Source organism: Mytilus trossulus, chromosome 7 (assembly GCF_036588685.1).
Source record: "Mytilus trossulus isolate FHL-02 chromosome 7, PNRI_Mtr1.1.1.hap1, whole genome shotgun sequence".
Taxonomy (NCBI): Eukaryota; Metazoa; Mollusca; class Bivalvia; order Mytilida; family Mytilidae; genus Mytilus; species Mytilus trossulus.
In genome coordinates this window covers 18,711,804-18,737,574 of record NC_086379.1, presented here as the reverse complement: position 1 = coordinate 18,737,574, position 25,771 = coordinate 18,711,804, and the positions used below count along the sequence as shown (strand labels likewise).

At 32.1% G+C, this 25,771-nt stretch overlaps 1 protein-coding gene across 1 annotated transcript; it reads left to right on the top strand.

Annotated features, from left to right (window-relative positions):
* The first annotated feature begins 1,976 nt into the window (after positions 1–1,976).
* Positions 1,977–22,550, top strand: LOC134726218 (uncharacterized). Its single transcript, XM_063590620.1, has 8 exons — positions 1,977–2,185; positions 2,447–2,607; positions 3,222–3,425; positions 11,921–12,102; positions 12,755–12,929; positions 13,203–20,021; positions 20,851–21,021; positions 22,333–22,550. Exons 1-8 carry the CDS (start codon positions 1,977–1,979, stop codon positions 22,479–22,481), a joined length of 8,070 nt encoding a protein of 2,689 aa, XP_063446690.1. The 3' UTR covers positions 22,482–22,550.
* The last annotated feature ends 3,221 nt before the right edge of the window (positions 22,551–25,771 follow it).

The window sequence follows — 25,771 nt, the reverse complement described above, 5'->3', positions numbered from 1 at the left end:
TATGTAAAACTTGGATTTTTCCTCACTTAACATCATCATGTAAATTTGAGAATCGCGAAATAAAATCGCCGCAAAATGGGCCAGAATGGGCTAACAGCAAACGAATGTTTCCGCGAAAATAAGTTGGTTTACAGAACTTATGTAGAGGATTTTTCGTCCGATAAATAACAAACCACAGAATACAAAGTACGTATTTTTGTACAATATTGTGGATATATTCTCGAGTGAGTACTTCACTATTTTTCATTAAAACAAACGAGTACATGCTAAACAATGATTCGCCGAGTTGACATCCCTTCAGTGAACAATCGAGATAAAACAAAAATACCAATAGAAAAGTCAAACTAAATGAGAAAGCCTTGGGAGAAATGGGGGATTTCCTTTGACCTGAGATAAACGAATGATCTTGACATTCTTTTTTATATTCTTTACAGAAACGCAGTTCTTTCGAACTAAGTTTATAATATCAAAAAATGTTTTGTGTGTTCTCAGAAACGACAACCATTTGTGAAATGTGATTGGCTAGATAAATCTTAAAGGTGGTTTTAATGATTCAACGTTCTGATTGGTAGTTTAAATCTTCATACACGTAACATTGCTAATCTTTGTATCCAATCATTCTTAAGTAAGATGTTAAACATCAACCAGAAGTACAAAGTATAAAAGAAAAATATAATTCATGTTGCTATATTATTTATTTCTGCGCAAGTCTTTACGCAGATCACCTTGAAGAAGAATAATAAGAAGACGAAGAAGAAGGTAAAATTGGGGAAGTTTTCTATAGAAGCTGAGTCAGTTACTTTTGATTTTTTTCACTTACAAAATACTTTTAAACGGTTTACATAATTTTATCAAAAATGTTCATACTTACAAGCATATATTTACATATATTTAGATTAGTTCGCTGGTTATATATCATTTACATCGATTGTGAACAATCTTGCAGCAATATTTTTAAGTACACTTTCTCGTATCTAAAAAAGATAATGACAGGATCTGACTTTGAAGCTATTTCGGCATAATTTTAGTTTTTCACATATGTAAGACAAAAATGAAAGTAATACATTTAGTATTTAAAAATGTAAATTTACAAACCTACAGTTAATTATAAATTTAAAAGTGATGTGATGAGGAATAAGTTTCAATTATATATCATGAATTTTTTTGTATAGTTTCCATGTATATTAATGATTTGTCAATACGTGAGAATTATATGTACATTGAAACTTTTCCGTGGAAATTAAAATTAAATGTCTGTCTCTGATGCAACAATCATTTTCGAATTGTATCGTCTGTCATTGCTTAAGTGGTCAGCTTTTTAACTCCCGGTTATATTGCATTTTTTTGCCATCGTTACTGTTTTGGCTTTTTATGGAAAACGATGTCCGAGAATACGGTATACAAAACAATTTAAAGAATGATTGTCAGCGGTGCAAACATTATAGTTACGAAAAACAAATGTTTAATACCACATTTCAAAAGGGTTTACTCGATATAAGGAACAAAAAACAAACAAAACAAATGAATGTGACATACAATTGTGCTATAAATTAAAAAAAACATGAGTACTGGCAGTTACTTAATGCGGATTCAAAGTTGATGTTATCCAAGACTTAGATATCAATAAGAACACCTCCAACGCAAGAAGTGTAGTAAAACTATAAAACAAAAGGTAAAAAGAGGATTGAGGAGCATATATTTCGAAATATTTTGCCAAATACAGCTCAGCAAGAAAGGCGCGACCGTGTACAATTCTCAAAAAACAAGTTTGGATTAAAGCATAATCAGAGGATTAATCTAATCATATAGATAGTGATATATAGGTACACTTTATTATCTATTAAACTATCTTAAGATAGACCTCATTTGAACTCTGATGAATACTTGTCTTTTTAGCTATAATACCACATCTCCTTACCTTTTTAAAACATCAAAGGACTGTTTACAGATACAAATTAGCATGATTTAATATTAAAATGGACGATGATGACGCTATAGCCGTTATTGGTATAGGATGTAAGTTTCCAGGAGCTGACAACCAAGAGGAATTTTGGCAATTATTGGTGAATGGTGAGAACCATGTTATTGATATACCTCCTGAACGATGGAACAATGATGCATTTTATAATAAAGACCCCGACGCAAAAGGAAAGACATATGTTCCAAAAGCAGGATTTCTGAGAAAGTAAATATTTCAATCATTAGAAAATATTTGTAACTCGAAACACAATTGTAAAAATATAGAATTTCTTTAAATTACTTTCATTGAACAATATTGTTTGTCTTAACTTAACAAAACATGTGACATCTTCTTTGCCTAGAATTCACAATCAATGAAAATCAAATTTTGTGAAAATTCAATAGGTCTTATAAATTTACATATTTATGTTTGATTGATGAAACATAAAAAAAAAACATTTATTAAAACTTTTAAAATGTATTGTAGCCATGACGAATTTGATAACAAGTTATTTGGTATCAATGACATTGAAGCAGAACGAATGGATCCTCAACAACGATATGTTCTTGAATGCGTCCATATGGCTTTGGAAGATGGCGGCCTCACACGAAATATGATAAGTGGATCAGACACCGGAGTTTTTATTGGTAAAACAGAAATCATGGTGTATTAATAAAAGAAAACATTGAACTTAAATTAGAAACGAAGTTTTCATTGATTTTATGATATTGTCACCGAGTTCTTTCAATAACTGGAAAACGGTCTTATCATATAATATAAAGGGTAATGGAGATTTGCATTTAAACAATCTCATTTAAGAGTTTGATGGCTTTTCATTTATTAACAAGACAACGTTCAAGAAAACTGCTAATGTTTTATTATCTTTTTTCTATAGTTTGACAAAATGTTTCACATGCAATTGCTTTAAGATATCATTTCAAAATATATTATTGTATTTTAACAATATACTGCGATGCACACTTTTTCATTTTTTTAAATGATAGTATACATTTGATGAAATATTTCAAATAAAACATATTTCCGATGTTTTCCAATGTAATTTTGAGTATTTGACTGTCGGGAAAATTTCCAAAATCTATTCATACATGTGTTTATTGGCTTTTAAAAAGTATGATTATTAGATCTTTTTATGAAAAATTAACCATTTAACCAGTGAAATATTGTTTGCCGACATTTTCCATACATTCGATAAAAACAAATATTGACGACATTTGTACATAAAAGAATACATTGGTTTCAGGTTTCATGAATGATGATTACAAAGGATCAGCAGCTGACGACCTTGCTACAATGACAAACTACAGCTTAACTGGAACATCTCCAAGCATTATTTCCGCTCGTGTATCATATGTTTATAACTTGCTAGGACCATCAATGTCAATAGATACGGCGTGTTCATCTGCCTTAGTTGCAATCGATGTGGCTGCTCAGAGCTTGAAAATGGGTATGTTGCTTATACCATAAGGCAAACGTTCGAAAACATTATTCATGGATGCATACCATGAAATTTGCTAGCCAACTCCCTTATGCAAAGAATAACCTCCCTTTTTTCTTCCTGTGTGGGTCTTTCAAAATATTTGATATTGTTTGTCCCTCTTCGAGACCTTGAAAATGTAAATAAAAACTGTTCAGAGCGTTTCAATTCAAACAAAACGAATGGTTGAAGAAGATGCTTTTTTAAATAGTTTATCATCCCTGCCCGCGGTGGACATCATTTAGAATATACATCGTTTTCAATGATGTACAGTTTACGTAAAAGATTTATTATATGTTTCTTTATGTAATTAATTTCGATTTTTTTATTTTACAATTGCTTTTAAACTAGAATTAGATTGATATGTGAAACGTTACAATAAGTGGACAGAATGTATTTGGAATGTTTGTTTCTTCAAAGAAGTCAATTTGGCAGATTAACAAACTACAGATAATTGTATCACATGGCTTTTGATTTAGCTCTCATCACAGTTATAAAAATGTGTATAAGGTGTGCAATGTGTGATAGGCATGGGCATATGAGTGACACATGCCTATCACATTCATGTGTTTGAGACGTATACTGCCACCAGTGTGACACATGTGTGCAACGCATGTGATATACATGATTCACTCAGATAATCGGCTTTTCTCATTCGTGTTGCATGCCAATGAAAAAATGCCTGTGACACTAGTGTGAAAAACGCATGTGATACATGATTCATGAATGTAATCATGCGTTTCACCTGTATGCAAAATCACACCTTTAACACATGTGTTAGTATTGCATTCGAACTGCACGGTTCATGTATCCGAAAAACAATCTAATTTTGCTCATATATGTGCTATAATTATGATCAAGGATGTGCAGTAAAAACCTGTTGTAGAATGGAGTTTATATATTTATACATGAAGCAAGACGCTATACTCCTCTTCATGTTCCATTGAACGGTAACAAATATATAATGAATGATCATTATTTTTTTTGTTTAAAATAAAGATTTTAAAAAATATAAGTAAGTTGAATTTGCATTACTTATAGGAGTAGGAGCAATCTAAACTTAGTTCTAGTAAGGTATTGACAAACATCCAGCAATTTTGCAAGAGTTGTATCCACGGATTTATTTTGTTTAAATGAAAAATTATATGTGAATCAACTTGAATAAGAAACTCCCTAGAAATAGATACGAATACAACATTCGGTGCTCTGTATAATCGCATACGTTTACTTTTAACTATATGAGAGGCATTTTTTTAATCATCCTTATCAACTTGAAATCATTACCATTATCTTATGACTTTTTTTAATAATTGAAAACGATTTATCTATATCATCAAATTCAACAATTTCAAAACATTTTCCTTTTGACCATCCATACTATTGATATTAATGAACTCCTATTACTGACCTTTCAAGAAAGATTTCAAATTGTCATTTTAAAAAATTATGGGCGAACCACTCTAAATAATGACAAAGATTCACATAATCTCTTTGAATGCTGATCATTATGACTCTCATAACATAAAAGAATTTAAATAATGATAAACTTCTTAACGGGTCCAATTTTTAGGGATCAATTTAAAAATAAATCTGTTTACATGTATTTTAATTTTGAAACTCTGTTTTAAAACTGCATTATTATTCAGGATTTTTTTTTCACATTAAATACAACTTACTTCCGATTATTTTCTGAAAGTACTTTCTTAACATTTAGTTGACAAAATATAAAAAGTCCAGTTTATAATCTTCTCAAAGCACCACGGGGTGTCTATAATATATATAAGACGGTGTGGTATGAGTACCAATGAGACAACTCGAAGTATTTTTTTTTATAGTTTTCTTCTGTAAACAATTCACATTGTTTAACATGATCTCCTTTAAAATTTCATTTAAATCCTCGTCAGTTATATCCAGCAATCAGACTTTTGAAATATTTCCTACAGTAGCTGTGAAAACAAGTTTTGTATGGATAGATATAACCATGCATGAAAGCAGTAGGTTATTTCTTATTTACACTAGTCTAACATATCATTGTAAGGGCTAAATGGTGGTTTTGAGTATTTAAGAAGGGATGTCTTTTAACAATTGGACAGTATATGGTGGAAAAGTATGAAAAATGCGGGATATTCAATTCTATTCTATTTAATCTTGTAAATTAATTTGTAAATTTTAGAATAAACATTCATTCTTCCTGACCAGCCAAACAACATGAAAATTTTAATTTACTCTGAAATAATTTACAAGTCTTTTTGTATAATCCCATGAGGTGGCACATAAATTTATTAAAGACATTATGATTGTGAAAACCGTAATAAATATTCTTCATATCGGTGTAGGTCTGGTATTGGACTAGGCCCAGAAGTATTTTCAATGAATATTTTGATTACGAATATAGATATATTTATACACAAAAATTAGAATCGGTCACGTGGTTTTAAGGAATTATAGATATATGTAAAGCATTCAAATTGAAATCCAACCCACACAAAGACACACATTTAACTAAAGCTTACTTAATATAAATAAGTATTAAATTAGGCAGCACTGAATTAACCAAAAATATAACATTACATTTTAATCATGTAGCCTTTCAATACCGCTTTATTTGTGAGCAAAGTACAAGAAAAGCGTTGGGAAATTCTTTAAAGATTATAATGAAAACAAAAGAATCTTTACCTAAATCTCCAGTGGCGTTGAGTTCATAAGACGACAGGTAATCTTCAATATTATGCATATTTTGTTACTGTTCTTATTCATTTATTTCCCTTGAATCGGTGCGTTTATAGCGTAGTGTTAAATTTAAATCAACAGATGAATTTTGTTGACAATCACAACGTCTTAGTTTTATCAGTCCTTGTCGTCTGCGCGTCATAGATAAAACTATTTTTGACAGAAAATTCATGGATAACGACACAAAGACCTTTTTGCGAAATTCCTATGATTTCCTAGTGAAATAGATCTTTTAAATGTTTAACAGCATACTGAATCAAAGCAACTGTTATACTTTCATCTGTGTGTGCCAGGTGAGGCATATTTTCACAAATTTATTAGGAAATAAATATAAACCTCCTCATTTATGTTTCAACCTCCTGAAAGATTGAGCACCTCAATGTTTTCTTTTATAGATTAACAAAATAATTGTGTGGAGGACAACATTTTTTTGTTTCTAAGTATTTATATATTTTTTGTACAGATTTTAAAGGCGACATTTTGTTTGATGTGGTTATATATGGCATCTTATGGTGTCACACATATCCGGATAGGGTGTACAAATTTTTTAACATCATGTTTGCGGTATACCATCAACTCCGCAACTTTATTGTTTCTGTTTGGTATTAAATTAATAATTAAGCTCCATGTTACAATGTTACATCTAGGAACAAATGTACTTTTCATTTTTTTGGGGTATTTTGGAAAACGATGTTTGTGCTGTATCATGTGTATTTAGACCCCTTAACTAAGAAATTTGTTTTACAAGCAAACGTATAAAAATTACGGTTTATATCTAACACAAGTATATGTTTGCACGTTGTTTTCAATTTAAACTTGTTGATATTTATTTCGTTTGGTTTTATATTTCCCTTCGGGTTTATATGATTCGTTCATCATATTTCGACTCTTTGAAATTCAAGAGTTTGCCCTAAATTGAGGTAAATTATATGGCCTTCCAAATACATTTCAACCCCTATCACCGCTGAAAAGTCATTCATTGTCGAAATCCGGATGTTATGTACAATGTTTTGCACCTCATGGTATACCATCTTTGTCGCTTAAGGATGTCTGCTTGTCATGTTTTGGAATTTTTGTCAGATTATCGGAATCCTCTGTTTTTATCCATTTGAATGCCTTAAAAAAATTCCCCAAAAACCCCCATTTTTCTTTTTATAAATTTTTTACATGTATAATAATAAGTCATTTGTAAAAGTCTTATAAAAGTCTTATTTATTTTTTTAAAGTATTTGAGAACTTAAAATGGTGTATGATAAAGCTCTGAAAAAATAAGAGAGAACATTTTCCCGCCAAAATTTCAATGGCCAATGTCTCGAAAACAAGCACATGGACACCTGTATTTTTTTTTTGCTATTTTGATTCCTCAATTTATTCCCTACCAATACATTCTAGTTTTATGAAAATTTATTCATTTTGAAACTGAGCATCGAAGATCCATGTTACATATCGTGATCAATTTATTTTGCAATCGTCAAATGCATTCGGCGAGTTTGAGAACATCATTGCATTTTTTTAAAATTTACTTTCCACTTTTTTGGTATTTTGGAAAATGTTATTTGTACTGTGTTTAGACCTCTCTACCAAGAGATTTATTTTACGTGCACACGTATACAGATTTCGTTTTTTTTTTCAAACGCAATCATAGTTTTGAACGTTGTTTGTTATTTAGACTTGTTTATATATGTATAGATATATGCATGATAAATGCACAAACTTTTTTATTAAAGTTTCCCTCCAAATGGTTTCTGGCTAGCCCCGCACCCCAATGCCATCAGGGTTTTTTTTCAAAATCCGAGATCTGATTCATGTATATTCGTTCATTTAACAAATATATATCTCGTCATATATTAGGGTTGTTAGGAAATTGATACATCATGTATATTTAATAATACAAATTTCTGGAATTTTGGATCTTCAATGCTCTCCAACTTTGTAATTGTTTGGCTTTATAAATATTTTGACATGAGCGTCACTGATGAGTCTTATGTAGACGTAACGCTGTTCTGGCGAACTAAATTATAATCCTGGTACCTTTGATAACTGTTTACACCACTGCTGGTGGACGTTTCGTCCCCGAGGGAATCACCTGCCCAGTAATCAATACTTTAGGTTAAGTGTTGACATGAATATCAATAATGTGGTCATTGTTTACAAAACTTAGAATTTTTGGAAAACACTAAGGATTTTCTTTTTCCAGGCATAGATTACCTTAGCCGTGTTCGGCACAACTTTTTGGCATTTTGGATCCTCAATGCTCTCCAACTTTGTACTTGTTTGGCTTTATAGATATTTTGGCATCAGCGTCACTGATGAGTCTTATATAGACGAAACGCGCGTCTGGCGTACAAAATTTTATTCCTGGTACCTTTGATTACTTTATAGAGTTGTTAGCAACACATCAAGAGCAAATTAGAACAAAAATAGTTTGATCGTTGCTCTCGTCCTATAACAATCAGTTTCTTTTAATTATAAGTGAGGAACATATCATAATTTATGCGAATGGCTGTCTGTCTGATGTTAACAAGGTTTTGTCACTCCCCCATCTTTTAAAAGTTGTATTTCCAATTTGGACATGTTTCAATAAGTATTAACCAAAACAAACGTTATCAAAGTTGCACATTATACTTTAAAAAAAACATGTGTTGTTTTTGTAATTTTGGGGAAGGAGAGGGGTTGTCCGCTAACTGACTTTCAATCAAAAATATCAATATATGTGGTGTTCAAAGTTCATTACATAACTGATCATATCAGTTTAGAAGTCATCGATATGCAATATACATTTCTCTTTGAAAATAATGAAACTTGGTGATTTATTGTAGCATTAGTTCAAGCTTTATATCATTTGGATTAACATCACAAGTAATAAAAAGGCACAGTTTGCCTGTAAGTGATAACTAACCACAATAGAATAGAAATCTTATTGATAAATTAATGAATTTGTCAAAAAAGAATCTAGAAAATGCAATGTTTTTTAACGAAATCTAAACAATCCACTCTTTTGATGTAAACGACGACATTTTTGCACTGTGTAAAGAATAATACCTTGACAGGTTGAATAGGAAATATATCTACGTATAACATGTATAAGATGTATGCTCGTTGATTTATATTTACGAATGATGTACTTGTACAGATGATAAGATTTAGTAAATACTTTGCCAAGTTTGTGATATAGGAATCCCGTGAGTAATAATTTTCAATAATACAGAGATATGTTTTCGTTTGATCAAATATGTTGTTAGATACACGATCGAATCTAACATGTTGAGATGTCGTCTCTATCTAAACATTGATAATAAACAATCTGGAATGAAAAATCATCTCTTTCATTGTGCTTACTGGCCGATTATTTTTTGTACGTGTATGAAGCAGAATTCATTCAGAACCTTCTAAAAGACAAATAGAAAAAGTACTTTGCGAGATTCTTTTACTTTTAGATATATTAATGATGTCCTGTCACTTAAAATAAGCCATATTGCAGTCAGTACTTTCATTTCATATAGTTCAGTGAATTTTAAATAAAGAATACTACTGATACTGGAAGGACTGCTTCATGTCTTGATCTATTTCTCAATTTGACAAATATGGACGATTTAATCTTAAAATCTATGACAACCAGAATGATTTCTACTTCCAAATTATCATTTCCAAATACCACTGAAGTAACACACCATCTTCCCCACCGAATGGTGTTTACATATCGCATTTGTTACGTTATTATCGTGCATGTTCACACTATATACAGACTTTTTTGTTTATTTTCTTTGGTTACATCTTCTGACATCAGACTCTTGAACTGAATTTTTAATGTGCGTATAGTTATGCCTTTACTTTTCTACATTGGCTAGAGGTATAGGGGGAGGGTTGAGATCTCATAAGCATATGATGAAATCATAATCTTTCAATCAGTTTAATTGAAGTCTGGAGCTGGCATGTCAGTTAATTGCTAGTAGTCTGTTGTTATTTATGTATTATTGTCATTTTGTTTATTTTCTTTGGTTACATCTTCTGACATCAGACTCGGACTTCTCTTGAACTGAATTTTAAATGTGCGTATATATATGCCTTTACTTTTCTACATTGGCTAGGGGTATAGGGGGAGGGTTGAGATCTCATAAACATGTTTAACCTCGCCGCATTTTTGCGCCTGTCCCAAGTCAGGCACCTCTGGCCTTTGTTAGTCCTGTATTATTTCAATTTTAGTTTCTTGTGTACAATTTGGAAATAAGTATGGCGTTCATTATCACTGAACTAGTATATTTTTGTTTAGGGGCCAGCTGAAGGACGTCCTCTGGTGCGGGAATTTTTCGCTACATTGAAGACCTGTTGGTGACCTTCTGCTGTTGTTTTTTCTATGGTCTGGTCGTCTCTTTGACCCATTCCCCATTTCTATACTCAATTGTATTCATTTACAGGAGTGTGCTATCAATGCAGAAACTAATCCAACATAACTATGAGGATAAAAGAATAAAAAAATAATCACTCCGTTAATTTTAAGGAAACCATCATGACTTTATTGATATAAACGATGAGTCTGTGTCGTAACTAAAAACGACATTTTTACCACGTCTTAGATTGTGGTTTTCTATATACGATGTTTTGTCTGCTAAGTACCGAATGTGACATGTTTCTTTTGTAAGATCGGCCAGATATTGTGTTATGTCTGATAGTTTGTGTTTTCAGTGAATTTGATATATGTCTTATTTCTTAGTATAGTCGAGTTACTCGTGGTTCGTCTACATTGCCTTTGTTTTATGTTGATTGTTTCCAAGTGTGATTATTGTTTGGGCTTATACGATCTCGTCTTAAATGACAGATATTTGTTTTATTTCTATATATAAGATTTGGATGACTTCTATAGATTTTAATTCATGACACAAAAACGCAGAATTGAGAAACATTGTCGAGATATGTTGCACGTAATCTGGGGTAATAAAAAATTAACAAAACAAGATGCTTATTATGCATAATTGCATACGTGCATTTCTTTAACTTCATAAATATATGAACGATATTATCACAGCAATAGAAAAATTGCCGAAAAGAAAATAGGTTTACAAAAACCTGCAAAAGACCAGATATTGGATATTAAAAAAAATATTGGAAAAGACAATATAAGATGGCAATGCATATCAGGTTTTTGTCTTTAAACACCAAATATATAAATGTTTTACACGATTTGGTGCAGTGTCAAAAATAGATAAAGGAAACGCATACTTGTTATGAGAAAGAACGACTAAATCAGCATGACGATTGCTTCTTTCATTTTAAAAGCGAGATGAGGGATAATAAATAATAAAGATAGTAAACAGGAAGTTTGTGAGATCATGTCAGCCTCTTCAAAGTTGAAAATATGTCTAAAGTTCGTTTGAATAATCTTATTTTTAAGATGATAAATATCGGCATGATTATATTGGAAGAAATAAGTTATATTTGTAAATTATGTATATGCCGTCAAGTTGCCTTTGAATAAGAAATGTTGTCGAGGTCCGCCTATGTCATGTTTATTGCTTATTATACAGTTGTTTTTAATACCAATCTTAATTCGAAATGGATTCGTCCGATCCGTGCATATAATCAAAGGTTTGACCAATCACTGATTGTCGTCACCTTTTATAGCACAAATAATCTGTGTTAAGATAGTAAGGTAGTTAAATAAGCTTTTATTCACCTTATAATAAACTTAATGCTAAAATATTTTCTGACATCTCATGCTTGTTGATTTTTTCATTCAGGGCGCAGTTCAATGGCTATCTGTGGAGGGGTTAACAGTATCATATCGCCGGAATTGTTTATACCACTCAGCCGAGCAAGAATGGCTTCACCAACTGGACAGTGTCATGCATTCTCTTCTAATGCAGATGGGTATGCTAGAGGGGAAGGATGTGGAATAGTTATACTAAAGAAACTTGGAGATGTTAGTATTGTTGCTTTTCCCTATATTTTAAATAATACTCTTCAAGTTTTAAATTGCAGATGTTCTTACAAAGTTACAAGTCAACAATCTTACAATATTAACCATTGCTTGCCAACATATGTGTTATTCTTTGGTGTATAGTTATCTTTGATGTTGACGTATTTGTTTGAATTTCTAAAAGTAAAATACATCAGTTTAAATCGATGTCATGGCTCCTTTTGTTATTTCAAGACATGCGCAGATTTATAAAGATATGACATCTATCATGTTTATTCTAATGATGTTTTTTCCTTCTTAAAAATGAATAGTTAATTAAACAAAATCGAAATAGAATATGACGATGTTTCATTTGTACAATGTGAGTCCAATTAAAGTAAAATAAATTATCAAATTGTAAAGATTAAAAAAACTATTAGATATAAGATGAAAATTAAAAAAAATGTGTGCTACATTTTGCTTTTAAATACAATCTGATAAAATCTTTAAAAAAAAGTTAACACGTTTTTCTAAAACCTTGATAGCACAGAAACCTTCACATGATGGATTTACTTTTAAGTAAATCTGCAAAGTTTAAAAAGTCCTTCATATACATTTGTTTGAATAGTTTATATTACACTAAAAAAGATTTAACAATGTATATACTTTTTTTTAGGCTAAACGGGATTCAAATAAAATATGGGCAACAATAGCTACTGATTGTAATCAAGATGGCCATACAGCAACCCCCATAACAGCTCCTTCTGCTAGTCAACAAGAAAATCTTCTTCATAAAGTTTATTTATCAAATAATATCAATCCCCATGACATACAAGTGATAGAAGCGCATGGTAAGTTAATATCAGAATTTGAGAACATGTCTGTGTAGTCTATTGTAGTCTTTGAAGACGAAACGCGCGTTTAATCCTGGTATCTGATTAGTTTATTTGTAAAACAAACTAGTTGGTTAATATTCACTTTATGATAAGCTATTAAATAAAAAGATAAATATTGCTGGCTTACTACTATACGTATAATCTACATAAAAATAAACGAACGAATAAAAATCATTTCACTAAACCAATTTTTCCAATATGATTTTCAGTAGTTAACTGTATTTATAGGGACAGGAACACCTGTTGGAGATCCGATAGAAGCGAACACGTTGGGCAGATTTTTTGGTAAAAAAACAAACGATCAATCTTTAGAGAAAAATGTTGTCTATATAGCATCTGTAAAAACTAACATTGGTCACTTAGAATCAGCAGCAGGGGCAGCTGGGCTAATTAAAGTCTTATTAATGATGAAAAACAAAACAATTGTTCCCTCTCTTCATTTTGAGAAGCCTAATGAAAAAATTGATTTTGAGAAGTATCACTTTATTGTTCCAACACAAACTATTCAATGGAAAACAGATGCAAAAAATCAGCGAATGGCGTGTGGTAACTGCTTTGGATTTGGTGGAACAAACTCACACGTGATAGTCAAGCAGTTTCAACAAGAGGAATGCTGCCAGGAGGAACCTTTTGGAATGTTACATTTAGTGTTTATATCTGCAGTTGACCTAGACGGACTGAAGATATCCTTAGTTGAAATGGTAGAAAAGATCACTCGTATCGACATTCGTTTGTGTGATATCTCATACACATCTCTATGCAGACGAGACCATCATCAGTATCGTATAGCTCTTTTTGCCAACAGTTTAGAAGATTTGAAACTTAAATTACGAAATCGCCATAATTCCAATGAATCCAAATCTAAAGTGAGATTGAAAGCGCCAAACATCATTGCTGTCTTTTGTGGTGTAGGGACGACATGGAAGGGAATGTGCAATCAGTTGTTGAAAGAAAGTACTGTAGTGAAAAAAGTAGTGCAACAAATCGATAGCATCCTTAATCAGTGGGTTGAGTGGTCAATTTATGATATTCTAGCTAATAGCAAAGATATTTCTGATCCTTTTACTGGACATATAGCTATTTTTACATGTCAGATAGCCCTATGGTCCCTTTGGAGGCACTGGGGGATAAAGGTGGATTCAATTATTGGTCAGTCTGTTGGGGAGGTTGCTGCTGTGTATGCTGCAGGTTGCTTGACGTTGGAAAATGCAGTTGCGGTGATATACCACAGATCAAGAATACTATCAACTGTTACAGGAGGCAAAATGTTTGTCATAGGAAACTGTAACACGAAATACATCGAGTCTATTTGTAGCAAATTTCAAGGAAAGGCCTGCATTGCAGTTTATATCAGTTCTACATCTTGCACCGTATCCTGCGATGCTGATATTATTGATATCTTTAAAAAGGCATTAACAGATGATTTACCAAAAGATGAGATGCAATCTTATTTCCTGAAAGACTTGAGTGTAAAATGTGCTTATCACAGTCACCACACTGAACAAGCAGGGAAAGATTTTGAGGAAATCGTTAAACAAATTAAAAGTACTGATCCATCCATACCACTTATTTCAACAGTTACTGGTGAAACAATTGTTGATGGCAATGATATTGGTGCTTCCTATTGGAACAAAAATATAAGTTGTCCGGTTTTATTCAAAGATGCAATTTCCGCTGCCGGAAAGAAAAACACGTTCAACATATTTCTTGAGATAGGTCCGAAACCGGTTTTACGGGCTCATCTTCGTGACACTTATACACACGATGATGCAATTTGCCTACCTTCAATAAAAGAACGACATGAAGAAGATACTTTGTTCACGACGATTACAGAATTATTCGAGCATGGGGTTAATTTAGATTGGCACAAAGTTTGCAAAGGACAAGGTAAATTATGTGATATACCGAAATACAAGTTCAACCCCACCAGAAAGTCTTTATTCTTACCAGATGCTTCACTTTTGAAATTTAAAGGTTTAGACGACAATGTTGGAAACCATTTGTTTGTTTCAAAATCCGCTATTTCAACAGCAAGTTTTAAAGTAAAAATCAACGACGTTAATACACCATTTGTGTTTGACCACTATGTATCAAACACTCCTATTGTTCCTGGTGCATTTTATGCCGAGGTGGCTCTTGAAGTAGGACAATCACATCTACAAAAAAGAGTTCAAGATATAAGTATTGAAGTAGAATTCATAAGACCAATATTTTTATCTCCCGGTCAAGCGTACACTGTAGATGTATCAATCGCTGATTTATCATCGAAATCACCAATGTGTTTGTTAACCAAAGACAGGGACATCATATCAAAATTTTCAATACATCCTATAGAAGAACGACCTGAAAGAGAAAATATAGATATTGATTGCCTTTTCAAAATTTGTCCACAGTTCCAATCATCAGAAGATACTTATGATACATTGAAGAACATGGGTTTCTCATATGGAAAACACCTAAAAATTCTTGGTGATTCATGGAACAATGGAAAGCAGTGTATCGTTAAAATGCATGTTTCAGATGTAATCTGGAGTGATGTAAAGATGACCCATTTCCATCCAGCTATATTGGACGGTCTTCTTCAAACGCCAAGTGTTTTGTTTTTGGACGCCTCTGATGATAGAACAGTGTTACCTTCAGGCATAGGGAAACTAATCCTGAGGCGAGGGATCGAACGAAACATGATTGCTTATACTGAATTGAAGCATCGATCAAAATCGGAAGTTCTTTACAATATGTTGTTGTTGACTGTAAATGGTAGTATCATCGCCGAAATTGAAGACTTTAGGTTAAAAGTTATCGGCGATGTGATGTCAAATACCTCGCAGGAGTACGGCTTGTTGTGGGAAAATATTGAAGTGAGCCACTTGCCAAAACAAACAGATTTAGAGAAAATAAAAAAAAGGATACTCGTATGTTCGTTTGACAGGGAAATATTGTGTCAGATAAAGGAAAGTGTTCCAGATATAGAAGTAAAAACCATTTTGCTGAATGAAGAAGCATCACTTAGTTCACAAAAGGATATATTCAATTCCTTTTGGAAAGAAAATCCAGGATTTGTGGAAATCTACTTTGCACCAGGTAAAAGGATGACAGACTGGATTTCAGGAACTGACGTTTTAAAGAAAACATATGCTTCTTGCATAGTCTTACTTGCTGCTGTCCAATGTATCACAGGCAAGAAGTTGGAAGCTTTTCTCACCGTCATTACCGAAGCTACCCAGGTACCAGATATTACTAATTGTTCATTTGTAAATCTCTTTGGTTCCGAACTTTGGGGACAAGTACGATCAATCATACGCGAGAACATATCATTTGAAATTCGATTAATTGATTGCCATCCATCCATCAGTGGCGCTTCGACATTCATTTCGCAACTTTTCATCGATGACAGTATACCAAAATATGGCGAGCTTATTTTTTATCACGGGAAATTTTTTACAAACCATCTGCAGAAAATAGCATCTGACAAGCCAATTAGTAAATATCGATATGGGAGCATTGATGATTACTGTAAAGTGGCAATAAAAACTGAAAAAGCAAACGATATAAGACAGACATTTTGCGTTCTACAAAATGGCAAAAAAGAAATTTCAAAAAACCATATTTCCTTGCGTCTCGAGGAAGTATCACTGCATAGTAAATATTTGTACCCAGTAACCTTAACTAGTGAAAGTCATGATCAGACTGTCTTTACGTTCAAAGGGACGCATTGTTCTGAGTTTGATTTACTGTCATATGAATCTACTGCAACAATACAAGAATTAAACGGATCAATTCAAATCAAGAAATCGACAAATGAAGATAAAGTTGTAGCATGTTTCCCAATGAAGGTTCAGAGTACAGTTGAAGTCCCATTTACAACTGTTTATCCCCTACATCAATTACCAGGGTATAAACCAGGTGTCATTTTTGCTAGTGTTCTAATGCACTCATTGGCTCATCAAGTTGATGAAGGACACCATGCACACATATTATGCGATAAAGAAAATGAATTTGCCGGCAGAATACTTCAACTGTTGCTCAAAACAATCAAAAGATCGAGCGCTAGACTACATGTAGGTGCTGATTCGAATTTAGATTCATTGAATACAGTATTGATTATGAAAACAGTAAGTCCTACAGACATACTTAAATTAGTAGAGATAAGATCTTTGAGCCTAGTTATAGCTCTTTCTACTTTTCTGAACCAAGAGGATCGACTTATTCTCCAAATGAACAATGTTCAAGTTAAAGTCATTCAAATAGATGATGTCGTATCAAAAGAAAATTTTGTAAGAGTGACTCCATTTATCTTTAAGTTTTGGAATAAACACAATCTAGATGTTGAAATCTTCAAACATGAGACATGTGAGAATAATGGAAATAGCCAATACGAACCGAAAGGTACACTACAGATACCAACCCGAACTATGTCCATGAAATTTGACAATATTCAGAATTACAACTTCGTCAAAATGCCACAAGACGCTTTATTCAGAAAGGACTGCTGTTACATCGTCATTGGGGGTTTAACCGGTTTGGGATTGGAAATTATTAGTTTTGCTGCAGATCGCGGAGCTGGTGAGATAATAAGTTTGTCACGTCGAAATGTTTCTATTCAACAGCAAAATGAATTTGACATGCTAAGTAAAAGTACCGGATGTCGAGTTCGAACAATGGTAGCAGATATAACTGTCTGGGATGATGTACAGAAAGTTTTTTTCGATATAGAGCAGAGCTCACACTGCAAAATCAAGGGCATTTTTCAAGGTGCTGGTGTAATAAAAGATACTCTAAGTTCTCGTATGAACGAAGCTCATTTGATAGATGTACTAAAACCGAAAGTACTTGGAACCTGGAATCTTCATTTGGTATCAAGAAAATATCCACTTGATTATTTTGTTATGCATTCATCCATGACATCAGTGATGGGAAACATAGGCCAGAGTAATTATGGAGCTGCCAATGCTTTTATGGATTGCCTTGCACACTATAGGAGAGTGAATGGACTAAGTGGACAAAGTATAAATTGGGGCCCATTAGATGTAGGAATGGTGAAAGATGGAGCAAATATTGAAGAAATCTTAAAACAACAAGGATATTTTCCGTTGGATGTATCTGACATTATGAAGTGTCTACAGAAAAGCCTTCATAGTAACCCCATCCAAGTGACATTTGGACAGTTTGATTGGAATTTGATAGGGATGAATTTGAAAGCAATGAAAACGAACTATGTTCCACAAAGATTTCATGATTTATATAGTCAAGAAAAGGACACTTTTCAAAATTCGTCCATTAGAGTTGTTAATGACGAACTGATTGCAATTACAGATGCACCAACGCATGAAAGGAAAGAAAAAATTGCAAACGTTGTTTTCAGGACAGCTAGTGAAGTATTCACGATAGAAATCGATGTTCTACAAAACGAAACACTTATTCAAGAATTAGGAATAGACTCAATGCAGTCCATGTCATTCGTCAATAAAATCAACGACATAACTGGCGTGAGGATTCCTGCAGTCACATTGATGTCAGATGAAACCTCATTTGAAAACATAATTGAGATTTTAAATGCTGAAATTTCAGAACGGTCACATTTAATGCCAGCTGAATTACCTGTGGACATTTCGATTGTTAATTCTATAACCCCTATGGAAAAAAAATCATATGATGCTTATCTGTTCAACTCGGAAGATCCATCATTGTTTAGTTATGCAGATCTCGAAGTCTCTGGGCGTCTTCAAAATCCTGATGTATGGAAATATCTTTTTCTCCAGCTGCATGCTAAGCATAAAGCATTAAGAACACTTTTTGTGCCAAACCAAGAAAATATAAGATATGGAGTGCTAAAACATACAATGGATCCAGACGATGTTACTGTTGATTTCATTGAAGTTCCAATGAAAGCTTTAGATCATGCCGATAAAGTTCCGTCAGACATCAAACCATACCTATTTGACCCGTCAAAAGACTTACCCTTGAAAATTATGTTTGCTAGGAATGTGAACAAATGTATCGTCCGACTGGTGTTTAACCATTTATCATTTGATCTTACGTCCATTTGGATTGCAGTTAGAGGTATTTCAGATATAGATCAAGCCGAATCAAGGGATGTTCATTCTCTTTTAGACAAAGACATTGCTGTACTATATGAACAAAAGTTTCAATCACAAAAAGACAAAATTATAAGATTTTGGAAACATCAAACACCTGCCGTTGTAGCTCCAATGTCCTTTAAGGGTATTTCAGGGATTAATTTGAATCCAAAACGATTTGATTTTGCCAAAGTCAATGTTGACCAAGATATTGCTCTGCAATTAACCCAATTCATGAAGAAACAAAATTTGAAACTATTTGATGTCGTTGTCAGCTTATATCAACTTCTTCTTTCCGTGGAATTGAAAATAAAAACAGTTACTCTTTTTGGAACGATCGATATGCGAATACATTTTCCAGATTTAAAAGAAACTATTTGTAGATTTACAAACCCTGTTCCATTTTACGCAAACATCGATCATATGAAAAAATTGTCTTCTTTTCTTAGTAACAACAAGCGGACAATTGCAAGTGCTATTGAAAATAGTTTATTACCATTTGAAAATATTGTGGAGTTTTTGACGAATACTAACCCTGAAGACGTATTCAGACATCAAATCATCATGGAACCTATTAAAGACATTGGAGATTACCAGGATAATACGGATACTGAAGTCCAAGTGAAACGTGTCAGCACTGGTAACTACTACAATGAAACAGTTCTATATGTATGGCATGATTTGGAAAAATGCAGACTTGATTTTGAGCTGGGTTACAGTACATTAATGTTAAATGATACACGCGCAAGAAATATTTTGAATATGCTTTATCAATTTGTTCAGCACGTTATAAAACAGCCGGATTCTACGACAGGGTCTTTGATAAATCTTACAAAAAAAGATTCCGTGCAAACTAAGCAACGGATGACAAAAAGAGCACCTTTATCAGAAAGAACAGATGTCATGGATAACAGAACAAACTATAAAAGTGAAAGCTCTATTGGTTTAAAGGACCTTGATTCACATAAAGGTAAATATGAATCCTTTGAAATAATTGTTTCATGTTTTTAACTAGGAACAATCCACAAGTCGAAACGATTGGTAACTTAAAGAATTCTTCAAAAGACCATTAAAGGTTATTTTGAATAAATTCTTAAGTTAGTTAAATTGACATGTACTTAATCAATTCATTTTACATACTAGTCGGTCAAAAAAGATCCCAAAAGACATGAAACTTGTTTTGCATGTACATCTATTCTCACTCAAATTGATATGTTTTTCTTATGTAAGGTTAATGACAAATTGTATTCGAAATTCCAACAAGAGATTGAAAAATTCATTAGACCACTAGTCATTTTGTTTAAAAAAATGTAAATCGACATCAGACTATAAAAATCAAACTCTCAGTTTATATGCAGCAATCAAAAGGCAAACGAAATAAAAAAAAATACTTAGTTTAAACTGATCACACTGAATAGTACCATTTATGCCAAGATCTAAATCTTTAAAAGTATTGTTGGTGATCTAATATTGTATGATACGCACTATTTAAATACAACGCAAGATAACATTTTAGGTATTTTGATTTTTGCCGTTTTTATTGACATATTTAGTTTTTTTTTTATTATTCATTGGAGTTATTTTTTTTGTTATAACTTTTAAACCCTAGATTATTTGCTCACCAATAGCAAAACTTATTTATATTTTAATGAAACGAGATACACACTACAAATTCAAAGCAACAATGTTCATTTAAAAGAAAAAAATACTGAAAAAAAACCAGATGCAACGAAAATAGCAAAAAAGTAACCAAAAACTCATTAAATATTTATTTCTTATTTTACCTAATATCGTTTCAGTTATTGGTCAATTTATGAAGCAGACAACTCATGGTTGGGATCATCAAGTGATGATTTCAATCAAAGAAGAGGTAAAGGGACGTTCATTTAACTGGGGATTCCAGGGAAAGACAATGACGAAATCTTTATCAATAAATGCCATTGAAAAAGTAGAAACTACTGAAACAAATGGTGAGTGTCAAATAAAAAAGGTACATCGTGCGCTTGTCCAGTAGTACTGTTTTAGTACCCTACGTGAATTGAATTGGCAGTTCGCCCTAGACGTATGAGTGTGAATATCCCTTTGATATCTTCTGTCTTTATTTATTATTTGCATGTAATAATTATTGCCTAACAAAGTCATTTCAACACGCACGCCCTTGTTGGTATAATAATTTAACATTCATCGTTTTGACTGCCGAAATAAAGTTGAGTTAACGTGTCCCTGAAGTAAACTGAAAATTATATTGATTTGATATTAACTTGTTATTTTCCAAAATGTGCATGTTACAATAACCAATGAACATTTATCAGTCATTACTTTTTAATATATATTATCATTTTTTATTTTTTTTGGTTTATTCTAAATCGCTTTGATAGATTTAAACAATGTTAAAGTGTAAACTCTTGCATAAATACACAATGTAGCTCCTATTATAACAAATCATCAGCATATACCGATCCCTTTTATCCGGAGTTTTCAAAAAGGAATGACCAGAAATAAAAATTTATGGAATCGATTAAAGCTTACTCGAAGCGAACCGCCGTATCTTTATCAAAAGGAATATATTAAAAAAAATCACAGATCGAACTGCTGCATGTTAAAAGCGTCCAGTTCATTGGTGAATAAATAATGACACTGTGTGCAAATCAACATGTTTCATGAATGCTTTTGAAATTTATCTGACAATTGCTAAAAATGGATAAAAATAATAAGAGAGGCGAAAGAACCAAAAGGGTCCGTGTAACACTTATCAATTCAAAATTTTAAAAAGTCGAAAACAACCTGACAATGCCACAGCAAAAAATTAAAAACGGCAAAAAATACAAACAACAGTACAAATACATAGAAATGTAAAGAATGAGTAAAAACGAACCAAGCACAAACTGAGGAGATCTTATGTGATCAAGAAAGTAACCCAGATTCTGCTTCACCTGTCGTGTAATATTGTACGTACAAACCCGGTGATAAGTCTAATTCGGTGAATCATATTCTTGAAAAAAGACGACGGGGTCGTATTTACAATAGTTGAAATACGAATGAGCTAATACCTTACCAAATATATCGGTAGTAAACGAAATTTTTAAAAACATGACAGATCAGGTATAAAAAGATAAACATAGGAGGTAAAATATACAAAATATGAAATGCACATGAAATGACAATGGATGCACGACTATTTTCGAAAATATAGTGACATAAACAACTGTTTTACATGAATCCCGTTTTATATACACCGTTAATACTTCGTGTTTTGTAATTCCATTATTCTTTTATTTCAGGTAAATATTGTATACGCATCCATGCAAACCACAGATTGTATATCTTCAAGACAGCTGACCCAAAGTTATTTGAACACTTCACATATGAGTTAACACATTCTGACCGTGACTTTTCAAGTGTAATGGAAAATGAAAGTTTATTATTCTGAACACTTTTAGTTTAAGACTAACGATTCAATATGATTGAAAGGAGATGTGAAATTAATTCTATAATTCCTTTTGATATCCTGTCCTTACAAATTGGAAACAATGAATGTAGTTATTTTTACCTTTTTCAGACATAATATGAACAGTTTGTACATAAAGTAAAATAGAAAAGACAATTCATCATGTGTTTATATAATTTATAGCATTATACGGTCGAGCACAATATAATTGAATTTTAATATTAAGACAGCATTTTCTATAATGGAAGAAGGAGGGAGGATTAATTATAGGTTTAAGATTTTTTTCTGGTAAACAATTACAACCCATTACTGAAGTTCACCAACGAAATGTCTTTCAATGAAATATGTTCTTATATCACTTTGTATCAGTTAAACCGGTAACAACGGAATGTTTAGTATCAATCGTATAAGACATTCGGTATTTTTTTTATTATAGAATATACAGTATCATGATAATTTGTGTTTTAAATGTTATACTTTTTATTTATTATAGCATTGAAAACCTAACAAGTAGCGTAAATTTCAATAGAATAGAAATACAAATGATATAGCATTTTACTAGGTGCATAACAGCAGCAAAAATGTACTGTGATTAAAGACTGTTGATGTAAAAATATAGGAAATTGTTCGTTTTGCTTTTAATATTGAGTTTAGAATAAACGAGCACTGTTTGTTTCCATTATCCAGTTCTATCTACTTGTATCTTGATTGTTCTAGTGCGTAAAGCAATAGTTAAACCTACAACATAATGTATGTTATCAGCTGACTTGAAATCCAATATTTTTTAATAGATATTGTTGGAATATAACTTGTAAAGAATACCAGGAGTTTAGCTGTTTTAATTTCATATAATATATATTTTTTATATTTCGATTTAATTAAAGATTGTTCATCGAATAACTATATAAATATATAAGAAGATGTGATATGAGTGCCAATGAGACAAGTCTCCATTCAAGTTACAATTTGTAAAAGTAAAAGTATATGCATAATTAAATACAGATATGTGAACAAGGCATGAAGCCATTGGTTGAGTTTGATAATGTTAGATGTTTCCTTTATCAATAAATGACTTTTGAAGTAAAATAATGTTTAAAAAAGCTATTATATCTTATTGTTTGAATAAAATAAGGACACAAATATTTATGAGTTATTCTTTGTTGTTGTTGTGATATTATACAACAATCCCAGATAAGAAGAGAGTTTAGCTTTCACAATTGAATCGCAATAAACTCGTTACGTTTATGTCCAAAGCTATATGCTATATGCAGGTAATCAATGCATTTACAATGATTGATGTCTAAATTAATAGTTATCAAAGGATTCAAGTTTAATACGCCAGGCGCGCGTTTCGTCTCCATAAGACTTATCAGTGACGCTAAGATCAAAATAGTTATAAAGCCAAACAAGTACAAACTTGAAGAGCCTTGAGGACCCAAATATTCTGAAAGGTAATGTCAAATACGGCTTAGGTAACCTACGCCTCGGATAAGAACATCCTTATTATTTCGAAAATTTACATACTTGTGATCAGGAAATATATATAAATGGCCATATAATTGATACTCATGTCAACACCGAATAGCTGACTACTGAGCTGGTGATAGTACCCTCGGTGACAAATCATCCATCAGCAGTGACATCGACCCAGTTGTGTATTTATCGAAGGTACCAGGCTTTATCATTTGAAACGACAGGCGCACTCATCAATGACGCTCAGATCAAAATAGTCAAACACGTACAAAATTGAAGAGCATGTACTTTTTTTCTTTTATTGTGGTAGTAAAGTGGGTTTTTCTATTCGTTGTTTAGTATATTAATCAGTCCGTGGTTTTTAATACCATTTGGTATAGGATAGAATAAGGTCAAAGTTGTACGTGTCTTGAAACCATTTTTCCAGAGTTCATGTTTTATTGGACAATTGTCTCATAAGAAATCGTACGATTTGAACCAATTTCTGATGTGGAACACAGCATATTATATACTTATCCTTATTGCTGTATTACATTGATCATGCTAATAATAATAATAATAATAATAATAATAATAATAATAATAATAATAATAATAATAATAATATAGGGTTATTGCATGAATATTGGGGAATGTTATCCCTCGTAGAACATATATTGCACTCGCAAGCTCGTGCAATATAAAATTCTCCTCGGGACAATATTCCACAATATTCATGCAATAACCCTATATTATTATTATTATTATTATTATTATTATTATTATTATTATTATTATTATTATTAGCATGATCAATGTAATACAGCAATGACTAACAGTATCCCCCTTTTTTCAACACGCTGGGCGATAACCAGTGCACGATAAAATCAGATAAATTCTCAATATTAATATGGAGGAGAATATTTCTGAATAAACACTATAAAAAAAATAGGTGAGCAACACGCTAACATTAAATGGAAATATTTTGACAATAAATCGAGCATTATAACTGTAAAAGATGAGGACTCCCAGAAAAAGATTTAATGAAATCTTCTGTTGATGTCAAAATTGACGGAACAAAACTATGTGTGAAAAGTTTATTTTACACTACAAATATAACGTTACAGGGGGAAAACTCCTAAAAAATGGTTTGACTAAGAGTATGAAAGTTTAAAAGGCACTGTGAAAAAAAATGAATAAAAGATAAACAACTCTGGGGTACAAAGAGACAGAATAATCAATATTGTAAACATCCCTGCAGAAATTTGTGACACGATGAAGATGAATGTCATGTATCGCTGACTGATTCAAGCTTATTGGAAGCTGTACAGTAACAGGAGTAAAAAACGGAATCATCAATCAAACCTGTAAATGTTCAAGAAAATAAGAATGAAAAAAATAACCGAATTAGTAATGCTCAAATGATGAACAGTTTGAAAAGCGAAATACATGAGGATACATTGTTACATTGAATCAAATGGCGAGTGAGCTTAAAGCAATAAATGTCTCTTCAGTGATGTTAGGGATCGAAAACGTATCTGGAAGGCCATATGATATACCTCAATTTACGATAGACTTTTGAATTTAAAGAGTCAAAATAGGATGAACGGTTCATATAAACAGGATGGAAAATATGATACAAGCCCAAACGAAAAAATACAAACAAGTCTTAATTGAAAACTATGTTCAATCCTATGATTGCGTTGGGTAAAAAAAAACAATATTTAGACGTGTGCATGTTAAACAAATTTCGTTGTAGAAGGGTCTAAATACAGCACAAACAACATTTTCTAAAAGATCAAAAAATAAACAAAGTATAT

Coding starts and splice junctions, on each gene's coding strand:
- LOC134726218 (XM_063590620.1), top strand. CDS start 1,977: ATGGACGATGATGACGCTATAGCCGTTATTGGTATAGGATGTAAGTTT. Junction 2,186..2,446: donor AAAGCAGGATTTCTGAGAAA/GTAAATATTTCA, acceptor AATGTATTGTAG/CCATGACGAATTTGATAACA. Junction 20,022..20,850: donor GGACCTTGATTCACATAAAG/GTAAATATGAAT, acceptor ATATCGTTTCAG/TTATTGGTCAATTTATGAAG.